The 12,953-nt window shown below is 39.8% G+C and overlaps 1 protein-coding gene across 1 annotated transcript in view; it reads left to right on the plus strand.

Annotated features, from left to right (window-relative positions):
* The window catches only part of LOC149321633 (guanine nucleotide-binding protein G(i) subunit alpha-2), a 187,655-nt gene that overhangs the window by 143,699 nt on the left and 31,003 nt on the right, over nucleotides 1–12,953 (plus strand). Inside the window, exon 5 of the mRNA XM_089525822.1 lies at nucleotides 10,137–10,265. Coding sequence (XP_089381948.1) covers nucleotides 10,137–10,265 — 129 coding nt within the window. The remainder of the gene's footprint in view (nucleotides 1–10,136; nucleotides 10,266–12,953) is intronic.

A 12,953-nucleotide genomic window follows, 5' to 3' on the forward strand; every position in this document is an offset into this window, starting at 1 on the left:
GAAAAAATTGAAATAGTGATATAGGTAGACCACAGTTAGCAAAGTAGATGTGTTCTTGGGCATTACTTCTTTAGCATAAATTTAGTACCAGTGGCAGATATAACATGGGAATAAAGGGTTAGGTTCCTACATTCAGTGTGTTTCAGTGTACTTTGAATAGAAAGCTAATAATTTATGCACATGTGAAATTAACCAGGCTAGGTAAGCCTTTCAAAAGTAAACAAAATATTTTGAATCTTCTGCAGACATTTGAAGGCTTCTTCCAAAACCCACCCAGGAATGACTTTTACACAGTAAGGGATTCTGGAAACAACTACTGTTTCCCTTGTCTGTTACAGGCAGGCACACACAGTTATACTAGGATCAGCTAAAGTAGAATCCTGCTCTTTCCCAGCTCAAACTTTGTTTCATTATTTGCATTTCTCCAACCATCCTTCACCATCCTCCCAAGACTAATGCTTCTAATAAACCTTGAGGACAAGGCAAAGGACAAGGAGAGAAAGTATCGCTGGGGGTGTAAAAACTTTTAAAAAACCCTCTTTGTTAGCGGCTTTATTTACTGAGATGTGCTTGCACTTGGGGTGAGCAAGCTAAAACGAGTCAGAATAGAACATTTGAATTAACAACGAGATGAGATGCTATAATGCAAAATCTGACCAAATAATAAGACATCATGGGGAAAAAAACCCATCAACATGATAAGAATCCTTAAGAAGAACAGCCCTCCCTCCAATCCATCTGTTGCCATCCGGCCATGAAGGGAGAGATACAGGCCCAGCTCCACTGGGCCTAGCCTACATTAAGAAACAGAGCCCTCCCTCCAGTCCATTTGCCTTGGTCCAGGCCTCAGAGGGAGAGAACAACTGCTGGACCTGATCCCTTTCCCCACCACCATTCCCTTCTCCTTTTGTGTCATGTCTTTTTAGGTTGTAAGCCTGAGGGCAGGAAACCGTCTAATTAAAAATAATAATAATTGTAAGCTGCTCTGAGAGCCTTTAGGACTGAAGGGCAGGGTATAAATACCGCAAATAAATAAATAAATAAATAAATAAATACTAATTTATGCTTGAACTACAGAAGCAGAAGAGGAAGAAATCTAAACATTCTGTCTTGGTATCCAGGACAAAATTATTCATACCAAAGCAGAACATATTGAAAATTATGATAGAATAAAACCAAACATTATTGGAGATTTTGGTTTAGGATCAAGAAAATTAAACAGGAAAGCAACTTGTCAAATTGAATGAAACCAATGTTTTGTTCATTGAAAACATATTCTTCAGGCAATAATATTTTTGACTATGTATGTTGACATCAACAGATGGCCAATATACAGCTCAAATAAATTCATAATTGGAAGCAGAAGATGGAGAAAGAAGAAAGAAAAGCATAATTAGATGACTGGTGAATCTCTCCAGACAGATGAGAAACAGGCATAAATGGTGACATATTTGGAGGGGCCTCCGGTGTGATGGCTTCATAGGAGGACACAGGTACGAGTGGCTCGTAGCCTTACGTCCATGATAATGGTTCTAGGGGGAACAGAAAAAGACAACAAAAGGAAGAACAAGAGGTGTCTTCCACAAGCTCTGAGAAGTAAAAAGGCAGTTTAAACCATGACTACTGATGGTTTATCATCAGCTGAGGGGCACACAAAATAGGCGCAAAATAAAAAAAAATGATGGAAGCAATACACAGAAAAACTATACAAAAGAAAGAACTTTTTTTTGGGGGGGGGGAGCCCACAATTTTAGAAAGTTGAATCAAAGCATTTCAGAGGGAGCAAGCTTGTTTTCTGCTACTCCAGAGACTAGGACCCGGAGCAATGGATGCTACAGGAAAAGAGATTCCACCTCAACATTTGGAGGAACTTCCTGACAGTAAGGGCTGTTCGACAGTGGAACACACTCCTTCCTCGGAGTGTAGTGGAGTCTCCTTCCTTGGAGGTCTTTAAGCAGAGGCTGGATGGCCATCTGTCAGGGATTCTTTGATTGAGCTTTCCTGCATGACAGGGGGTTGGACTGGATGGCCCTTGTGGTCTCTTCCAACTCTATGATTCTAAATCATCAGGAACAAATGACATATCAATACAACTATTTCAAACTATAGAGATGGAATCCACTTTAATTCTTAACAACAAAATCCCTATGAACAAATAGGGGAAACAAAACAAAATCATCCAAGCAAAGTGATGTTCAAAATTTTACCATATAGAATGAGAAATGCTACTAGATACTGAAACTAAGTTCAGAAAAGGAAGAGTCACTAGAGATCATATTGCAAGCACAGATTGTATCAAAGTGCAGACCAAAGAACTTCAGAAGAAAATAGTATACCAAAACATTTGACTCTGTAGATCATGAAAAACTGGATTTTTCTAAAAGACATTTCTTTGGATGATCCAGAACTCAGAACAAAAGGCCACTATCAGAATATGGAGAAACAGAATGGTTTCCAGTTGACAAAGGGATCAGACAATGATAGATTTTATCATCCTATCCATTTAATTTATACACAGTGTATACCATATGGAAAGCAGGATCAAACTCTGAGATGTGAAAATTTGAGGAAGGAACATCAACAGTTTAAAATATGCAGATGGTATCATGTTACCAGCAGAAAATAGCAAAGGCTTGGAATGACTACTGATGAAATGAGTAAAGTGCAAACGCAGATTTATAGCTCAATAGTAAGATACAAAAATGATCACAGAAGATGGCATAATGAAAAAGTATTTGATGAAGAGATTGATGTTTAAAGATTTTCAATGCCTTAACTTGTGTCATCAGTGGAAATGGAAAGTGTAATCAAGTAATCAGAAGGTGACTAAGGGGCTATACAGGCCACCCCTTTCCTGGATGGATTGGGGCTGCGACCCTGATCCGGCCTCTGGAGGGCGCAAAAAAGAGCTGCAAAAAGCAAGTCCTTTTTGCGCCCTCCAAAGGGTTCCATGGCTGCAGCAGCTTGGTATATGGTGCTCCTTTGGTGCTGCATCATCTGGATGTAGACTCATAGCATGATGCTTCATGCCATATAGAATGGCATGCAACATCATTACACCCTGGGGGGTGGAGTCAGGGCATGTAGCATCAGGATGGCACAAAGGACTGGTCTTTACCGGGCCTAAGTCTAGAAGGGCAGCTATGAAGGAACTAAAAAAGTCCTTGAGTGTAAAAATATATCACTGAATATCAAAATCTTCCATGCCATAGTATTTCTGATTTCTATGTATGATTGTGAAAGCTGGACAGGAAGCGAACCAGTCAACACATTTGAAGTGGTCTTGGAGGAAAGTTCTGTGGATACCATGGACCACTGAAAAGACAAATAAATAGGCCCTAGAGCAAATCAAACCTGAACTCTCAGTAGAGGTCAAGATGACTAAACTAAAGCTATTGTACTTTGGACGTAACATGAGATGACATGACTCACTGGTTAAGTAGATAATGCTTGTCAAAGTAAAGGGTAGTAGGACAGGAGGAAGACCACATTGCAGATGGATTGATTCAATCAAGAAAGCTATGGCTCTGAGTTTGCAAGACCCAAGCAGAGCACATAATGACCAGGGCTCCTGGAGATCTCTCATTCATAGGGTCACCATATGTTGAAGCCAACTGCACAGCAAATAACAACAAAGGATCTGTTACTGTAGCTTGTTCATTGATCCAAGCAATTGGATCAAGATCCTTCTATGCTTTTAATAATAATAATAAACTTAATTAACCTAAAAGTTAAAGGTTTCCCCTTTGACGTGATTGTCTTGTTGTGGCCAACTGTTAGGGACAGTGCTCATCTCCGTTAGTAAGCTGAGGGAGCAAGCATTGTCAAAGATGACTCCATGGTCATATGGCCAGCATGACTAAACACTGAGGTGCATGGAACACTGTTACCTTCTCACCAAAATGGTGCCTATTTACTTGCACTTTTGCATGTTTTCGAACTGTTATGTTGTCAGAAGCTAGGACTAGTGATGGGAGCTCACTCCATTACGCTATGCTTGGGTCTCAAACTGCCAATTTGTCGACCTTGCAGTCATCAGATTTGGTGTCTTAACCACTAAGCCACTTTGTCCATATTAATTAATTCACTTGCTGTGATGAAAATATATAATATAAATATATGGCAAGGAAATTGCCTCTTTGCTTTTAAAATGGGCTTCCATTGCTGAGACCATGAACTGGAATATAACAAAAGTTATGGTAGATCAGACCAAACCCATGCTAGATCTGACTTTTCCAGTGCTGCATCATATTCCCACAGTATCCAATTCATTAGTGTCTGTTGGATGCCCACAAGTAACACATTGCAACAGTACCTTCCTGCTTGTGTTCCCTAGCAACTGGTACTGAGAGGCACAGTGCTGTTGACACTCGAGAGAATGTATAGCTTCCTGACCAGCAACTATTGGTAGTCTTATCCTTCATGAATTTTCTAAACTGCTTTTAAAGCCATTCAGATTGCTGGTCATTGCTACGTTGTGCGATAACAAATGCTTCAGTTTAGTTATGCACAATGTAAAGCAGCTCTCCCTTAAACTTGTCCTGAATCTGCCACTACAGTGGTCCCCCGGGTTACGAAATTAATTCGTTCCGCTGCCCTTTTCGTAACCCGGAAGACTTTCGCTAGCCGAATTGCCATAGGCGCTAATGGGGAAAAGCCGCGATTTGGTGTGAAATCGCACCGAAAAGCACCAAAAGTTTTTTCGTAACCCGAAAAAACTTTCGTAACGCGGAACAGTTTTTTTAAATTATTTTTTTTCGTAACCCGGGAATTTCGTAAGGCGGTGCTTTCGTATCCCGGGGTACCACTGTATTTGGGTTCAGTGGATGATCTTAAGAATCAGTGTAGGCATTAACAGTCTGTCATAGCCCACCATAGTAACCCTCTTGTGGAGTAGGTGTTTATCATTACCTTCCTTCTCCTGGCTGAATTAACATATATTAAAGGTTATGTGGCTGCTTTCCAGTTTCCATGAGAATTATCCTGGTCATTGCTTTTCCTTAGAACCTCCATTTTTAGAATACATTCCTTATCATGACATTCTTGCTAAACCACACTATTACAAATCCCCTGGTTTAGCATGGCTATAATTTGCTTAAAAGATCCCTGTTTGTAATAATCCAGTTAAACAGCCTAGCTTCAGGGTAGCACATACTGATACTTGCATTGCCATTGCTACAAGCCTAACTGATTTCTCTCATGTTGTTGATCTGATACAGTTTTTTTCTAGAAAAATATCTTGGATTTCTCTCTGTCTGTTAAATAACAAAGTCTAGCTGTTTCCTAAACAACTAAATCCAGCTAACTGTGGCTGAAATTATTTTTGAAAGAGAACAATTGATTGAAGGTGGTTATAAGAAAAGAATGTAAGGTCACTGGACTATTTTATATGCAAAGATTCACTGTGGAGTACAACATCCCATCCTGCTGGGAAGGGCCAATTCTGACAGTATGAAGCAAAGCAATACAAACATCCAGATCTTTTATAGCATGCTGAGCAAAGCATCATTTCTGTGACTAGCAAAGGCTATTTAATGTGGATGAGTGTAAATATTTATGCGCAATAAATAGGAGTTATGAAATACAATAAAATATAACATGTATGAATACTTCTCTAAGTGTAACCTGTTAGACCAAAAAGCCTTTTGATTTTGGTAGAGCTAGCGCTCTCATAAATTCACTGACACACAGCATCATATGTTGTAGTGTGAGAAGATTGGAGACAAGGATGGATGGCTTTATTTGCATTCATTTCATAGAATCATAGAGTTGGAAGAGACCACAAGGGCCATCCAGTCCAACCTCCTACCATGCAGGAACTCTCAATCACAGCATACCCGACAGATGGCTATCCAGCCTCTGCTGGATGAGATTCCACTACACTCTGAGGGCTTATTTCAGTTGAGTTTAAGGCTTGCAAACCTCTCCGTACAATCCGCCCCGCACACTCAGATCAACCGGGAAGCAATTATTAAGATTTCCGGAGGTCAGATTAGTTACTACCACCAGGAGGGCCTTCTCTATCTCGGCCCCCAATCTCTGGAACTCACTTCCTGATGAGCTCTGCTTGGCCACCTCACTGAACCAATTTAAGAAGGGGTTAAAAACACACCTCTTCGAGCAGGCATACCCCTGACTCCTGACTCCCGATGTGCTCCCCCCCCCTCGTCAGCACTGTTGAGCTGGCACGAGATGTGGTTTTATTGCTGTAGTTGGTGTTCTGATGTTTTATATGATGTTTTGTATTTTGATGGTTTTAGATTGTATTTGCACATGTTGTTAACCACTTTGATTTTTAGAAAAGCGGTATATAAATAAATTTTTTATTATTTATTATTATGAAAGCTGCCATGGTTGCCTATGCAGGACAGTTTCCATTTGAAGAACAGTGGGACTATGAAGATATTGATCCTTTTGTAATTCTATTGACTTTCAATTCCGTGGACAATTGTAGCCTTCTGTCAAGGTGAAGAAGGCATTTTTGATGTGGGTTTCATTCCTGCTTGGAGGGCCTCAGTTTAGTTATGCACAATGTAAAGCAGCTCTCCCTTAAATTTGTCCTGAATCTGCCACTATTTGAGTTCAGTGGATGATCTTAAAAATCAGTGTAGGCAATAACAATGGGGGACTCCAAGGGATTACTCCTCAACTATTTGACAGCCATGGTTTGGGGTATCAGAGGGTTCTATTAATTCTTGTTGTTTAATATCTGCATGAAGACACTGGGAAAGATCACACACACACACACACACACACACACACACACACACACGGTCAGAGGTGCTAACATTATGCAGTTGATACCCAGTTACACTTATTTCTTTCATTAGATACAGATGAGGTTTTGTCATAGTAAAGGGCTAGAGGAAGATAAGTACTGTACACTGGATTCAGTAAGGACCACAGAAGCAGTATTGGCTTGTCCGTCTCATCTAGTCTAGCACTGTCATTAGGGCTTGCCTTAAAAACCGTTCAGAAACTGCAATAAGTCCAGAAAAGAAATGCAAGATTACTAATTGGAACAAACAATGTAGGCCACATTATTTTAACTTTTAGAACTTTAAATGAATTAAGTATGATATTACTTGGAAGACCAGCTTCTCCCATATGTACCAACCTGTTCAAGAGCCTTTGCTCCGAGTATCCCTGCCAGTTGAAGCGAGGTGGGGGACTACCAGGGGAAAGGACCTTTCTGTTGCTAGCATTGAACTCAGTGAAAGGTGTTTACAGAGGGGCCTGTCTTGATGCTGTATTTGTGCTCTTTTGTGTCTGTCATGCAAAAAAATTATTCACTCAGCCCTTTAAGATGTGATATAATTTGTTAATACTCAGTAATCTGTGGTCTCAACAGTCTTTAGTTTTCAATTCTTCTTAGCATTCACATTGCACTTTTAAAGCCATTATCTGACCTGAAAACCAACCAGAGAATTGCAGTTATGGGTTGGCTACTTAAGAGCTGTGAAGTAAATAAGATAATCCCAGAATGAGGGGCTGTAAAACACTAAAAAAATGACTAGCTCTTTTGAGAGAGGAAATAAAGATGGCTTCTGGCAGTGATAGAGAGATACTGTCCCAGTCTCTTGGTTGAACACCTGTGAAAAAAAGAGGCAAACAACAAATTTTATGATGCTTTCTTTGTCTTATGCTTTCCATTTCTTAATTCCTCTTATTTACAGTAATTTATTTTTCTGTTATGCAATATGGATTTTTAAAAAAATATGTGTACAATAGGTACTATAATTGATGTCTTGTTTGGTGTAATCTCAGTTGTTACAACCATTACTTTCATGCTTTTGTTGTGAAAATATTGAAACCTAGCTCCTCAGGCAGTGGCTGTCTTTTCCAGACTTTCAGGACTGAATCATTTTGCCACCATTAGCTAGATTTTTAACTCCTCAGCTTGGCTCTTTTCACTTTGCAACTTCCTAAAAACAGTATTTGCAAAAGAAATGGGTTTCATTTGACCAGCATGGCTAGAAATGAGTCTGCTTCTGTGGTCATACTTCCTTCTAAAATAAAAAGTTATATATGTGGACACCACAACTCTCAGCATACCACCATCTTTTAATATGAAAAAGAACAAACATGGTAGGCCTTGCCAGGAAAAAAACAGTGCTTGTCAGCTGGGAGGGGTGGTTTCCTTTGCCCTTTGTGAAAAGTTGTCAGACTTCTTAAGGCAAGGTTGAGTTAGCTACATGAGGCCTAATGAAGATCCTGTCTTGAAGGGTGTGTTTCTATCAGCCCATGCCGTGGCTGCAAGAAGTCTCACATTGCCAGTGTGTATGTGTGGCACAGTCTGAAAGAATCAAATCATAGTGACCAAGCCAATCTTTCGGTAACTCATTTTATGGCATCATAGTCTTCAGGGATAGATGGCATATGTGGTGTATCCTGTGCTTTCATGTTGGTGGGCCTGCCTTTTCTTCCTCTTGCTTTGTGAGTGAAAAAAGAAAGGAATCTAACCAAATGGTAAAATATTTCTCTGGTCTATAAAACAGGATTTTCCTTCTTCTGATCTTTTCTGCCTCAAGCAGCCCTGCTGATTGTCTCCTCCTTCCTCCCCAAAGACCTCCCTTTTCCTCCCCAGGAAGGAGGGTTTGGATGTTTTGACTATAAATGGCATGCGGCCATAAATGGTTTCTGCACATGCGGTCTCTCCCCACTCCACACACACACACACACACACACAGCCTTTGGTTTGTTACCATAGTGATGAATACTTTCCTTTTCCTGAGAGCTGCATTGTATTAATGGAACTGTGCAGCCGTGATTAACTTAAAATGATGACAACGTTTGAGTGGGTTGTAGATCTGAGTACATCTATTGGTAGTGAATCTGTTAAGATATATGGGTCCCTTTGGCCCAAATATCACATGCCTCTTTTGAAATATATATATATAGAGAGAGAAAGAGAGAGTAAATATGTAGCACAAAGATTGCCCACACCAATGAGGGCTTACTTTCAACCTTTCTTTTCTTTTCTTTTCTTTTTATTTATTTATTTATTTATTGCTGCAAGTGGATCTTTGATGGAATAGCTGTTCCTTTTCTCCAGAGGAAATTTTTAATTCAAAATCTGTGGCTCAAAAGTGCATAAAGGTGCTGGCAGAAGTCAGTTGTCCTGCATTTGGGAAATATGTTTTAAGGCTGTAATCCTCTGCCTGATTACACAAACTAAATTCTCAGTGAACCCATGGGAACTTGTTTTCAGGAGAGCAGGCATGGGATTGGCCTGAATATCAACTGTTGTTGTTGTTGTTGTTGTGTGCCTTCAAGTCATTTCCAACTTATGGCAATCCTCAGGTGAACCTATCATGGGGTTTCATAGCAAGATTTGTTCAGAGAAGGTTTGCTATTGCCTTCTTCTAAGACTGAGAGCATGTAGTATGCCCAAGATCACCCAGTGGATTTATATGGCCAAGCTGGGAATCAAACTCCAGAATTGTAGTCGAGCACTCAAACCACTACGTCACATTGGTTCCTGCTTATAAACTGACAATTATCAAATTCCTCAAAACAGCTTCTACTTTCTAAACTAAACTAGATGTTTTGTACCTACTCCTTCTCAATATAAAATGTCAATGGATATATGTTTATAGATTGTTCATAGGCTTGGTACACATAAAGACATGTGCATTTGTTTCTGTTTACAATATCACTCAATGTCCTGTTCAAATAAAGAGTGTTTTCCCCATTATTTGAGAAACACTACATGGGATATACTGTTCTACTTTTCTATGTAGTATGAGCTTGTCCCTGGATCAAGTTGCTTAGCCATTAGCTTTTGCTTATTTCCAAACATGTATTCATTAAATTTGTTAGTATGACAAAAGTGTGCTATTCTCCTGTTTCTCACCTTCTGACAAGTGTAGCTTGTGTATGAGTGAAAGATCGTTTGCCCTGGGGGAAAATGGCAATGCAGCCTTTTCATTGCCTTTCATTCTTCTAAGCCTGAGGGCAGGAAACCGTCCAATTAAAAAGATTGTATGTACAGCACTGTGTAAATTTACAGCGCTTTATAAATAAAGGTTAATAATAATAATAATAATAATAATAATAATAATAATAATAATAATAAATTACTGTGTAACGTGCACTGACCTACTCTGCTAACCTTCACCCCTTTCTCCCTGCAGCTACCTGAATGATTTGGAGAGGATAGCCAGAGTGGATTACATTCCAACCCAGCAAGATGTTCTGAGAACCAGAGTGAAGACTACAGGCATTGTAGAGACTCACTTTACCTTCAAGGACTTACATTTCAAGTGAGTACATCAGGGCTGGAGAGTAGGAGTAAGGAGTAAAGCAGTAAGAGGTTTTTACAGGAGTAGGAGTAGGAATAAAGAGTAAAAAATATATTTGTTACTCCTTATTGCTGTTATTATACAAACACCAAAAAACAATTTTATTATATTGCACTGGAGAAGGGACTGGGAGGCAAAGAGAGAGACTTACACACACACACACACACACACACACACACACACCAGCCTTGCAAAGCAACTGGGCCTTTTCCCCAGGGCTGGGGATTAAGAGTAAGAAGTAAATGAGTAAGAGGTTTTTACAGGAGTAGGAGTAACATTAAGAAAAAATATCTTACTCCAGAGTAGGACAAGGAGTAACCCCAAAATCACCAGTACTCCCCGGCCCTGAAGTGCATACAGTGCATGATGTAACTTCGCCTAGCTAATTGTTACTGCTAGTTGATTAAAACAAAGTTTTCAACTATTAAGAAACGTAACACAGATGCAGCCAGCAGTGGATATAGCTTCGTGCATCCCAGCTGCTATAAGTTGGTGGATCCAGACTTGAAGAAGTACCTATCTTCCTTTCTTTTCCTCTTTTATTGTAAAAAAAAGAGGAATGTCAACTTACCGTATATAGTCATCTATAAATCTAAATTTTATGCCCAAAAATTGATCCCAAAATCCCAGGTCGACTTATTTATGGGTCACTGTGGAAATGTGATAGCAGCTCTTTCAGATTTCCCCATGCAATTCGGAGAAGAGTTTATTTCTCTCTGAAGCCAAGCAGAAAGAGTCCTGGGTGATTGATTGATATTGCTGTTCGTTTAAGAGTTCATCTCCTGACTGCACATCTGGCTGAAAGAAAAGCTGAAATGATGAAGCAAAAAGCCTCTGTGAAAGTCTCTCTTGCCATATGCACACATACACACAGAGAAGGAGCCTCCAAGTTTTACCCTCGAGCTATCCATGGGCCATGGCAAAATCCATAATTTTGGCACCAAAACCTGACCTCGATGTATTATTATTATTATTATTATTATTATTATTATTATTATTATTTCCAGCCTTTCTCCCAATATTGGGACTCGAGGTGGTAACTCTGGTAAACTCTGAAGCCTTTAGCTGCACTTTGCATTAGCAGAGCAATCATCCTGTATCTACGGTATACACCCAACTATTAAGTCAATGTATACTTGATTTCCGACTTATAGTGACCCTGTCATGGGATTTTCTTGGCAAGATTTCTTTGGTGGGGGGGGGGTATCTTTGCCTTTCTCTGAAACTGAGAAAGTGTGACTTGCCTAAGGTCACCTGTTAGGCTGCTACGACTGAGCAGGGATTTGAACTCTGGTTTCCAGAGCCATAGTACAGTGCTCAAACTACTACACCACACTGGCTCTTTCTACAGATGCACAAAGGTTCAGGCAACCCAACTTGTTCAGGGAGTACAAAAAAGTTCCTTGAAAGATGATGAGGATTCCCATGGAAAGCTAGTTCAGCAGTCAAAAGGACATCTCTCCCTGATTCTTTGAAATGAGAGAAGGTAGTTCTGCTAATGTGCAGGTGGAAGTCATAAACTCCCTGCCCGTCCCCATCCCGTCTCTACCCCATGAGGCTGTGTAATGCCTTCCTTTCTACTAGTCCCTGGAGAAGTGCTGTGGAAGACCTCTTTTTATTACTCACAACAATGGTGTACAACTTACAATAGAGGGTTTAACCATGAGTAAATTTGTCCACATGTCTTGAAATGGATTGGAACTCACATAGCTGTAGGGAAGTAGTCTGTTCCGAAAATCTTCAGAATTTTTTGAGTGAAGATGAAACAGAGCCTGGAAGGCGGGGACTAGAATAAAGGGGGAAGCGATATGTGCCAAATGGTGGGACATTCAAACATGAAAGGAGGAGGATGTAGTTTACAGTGATGTTACAGGTGCCATTCCTGGAAAAGAAGGTGAATTAGTGGCAGCTGCACAATCCTGGGAAAGGCAATGGAGAGGAAAACATCTGTGTGACAAACACAGAGAAATACAAAGTCAATATGGGTTTGTGGCATTTGTCATTACTTTGGCCCCATACAGACAGGCCAAAATAAAGCTGCTTCAGGTCACTTTGGAGGTATGTTGTTTCAATGATGCATGCATCCTAAGAGTCCGGAAGCTGCGCCAAAGCTGTGCTCTAGTCCTTAGGACTGGATCATGGCTTTGGTGCAGCTTCTGGAGTCTTAGTATGCATGCATCATTGAAACGACAGACCTCCAAAGTGACCCAAAGCAGCTTTATTTTGACCTGTCTTTATGGGGCCATAGATATTTTTTTTGTCCTTTCCTACTGCTAATTGCCATGATGTTGAAGAAGAGTCTCCCAATACCACTGTTTGGAACAGCCTCTATAAATAGTATAAAGATTGGAGTAATCCCTAGAACTGCACAGATGATGAAAGTAATGTTACAAATAATTATATAATTACTTATTTATTTATTTTTTTGGCAAATAAGGGCATAATTAAATCACACTTCAAAAATAATGCAAGTGGGAATTGAGCTACCCTATTACTGTAAGTAATGGTTCCTACTGTAGTTATTTTTTAAAGTTACAATTTAAAGGATGTTAAGCATTAATAGAGGCATTTTTATGTAATCTTTTCAATACTGTAATAAATAACAGGAACAAATTGCTTGCCAAACACCATAGCAGGTAACAAGAACAA

Source organism: Sceloporus occidentalis, unplaced genomic scaffold (assembly GCF_023333645.1).
Source record: "Sceloporus occidentalis isolate IW3139 unplaced genomic scaffold, rSceOcc1.0.p SCAF_1, whole genome shotgun sequence".
Classification (NCBI taxonomy): Eukaryota; Metazoa; Chordata; class Lepidosauria; order Squamata; family Phrynosomatidae; genus Sceloporus; species Sceloporus occidentalis.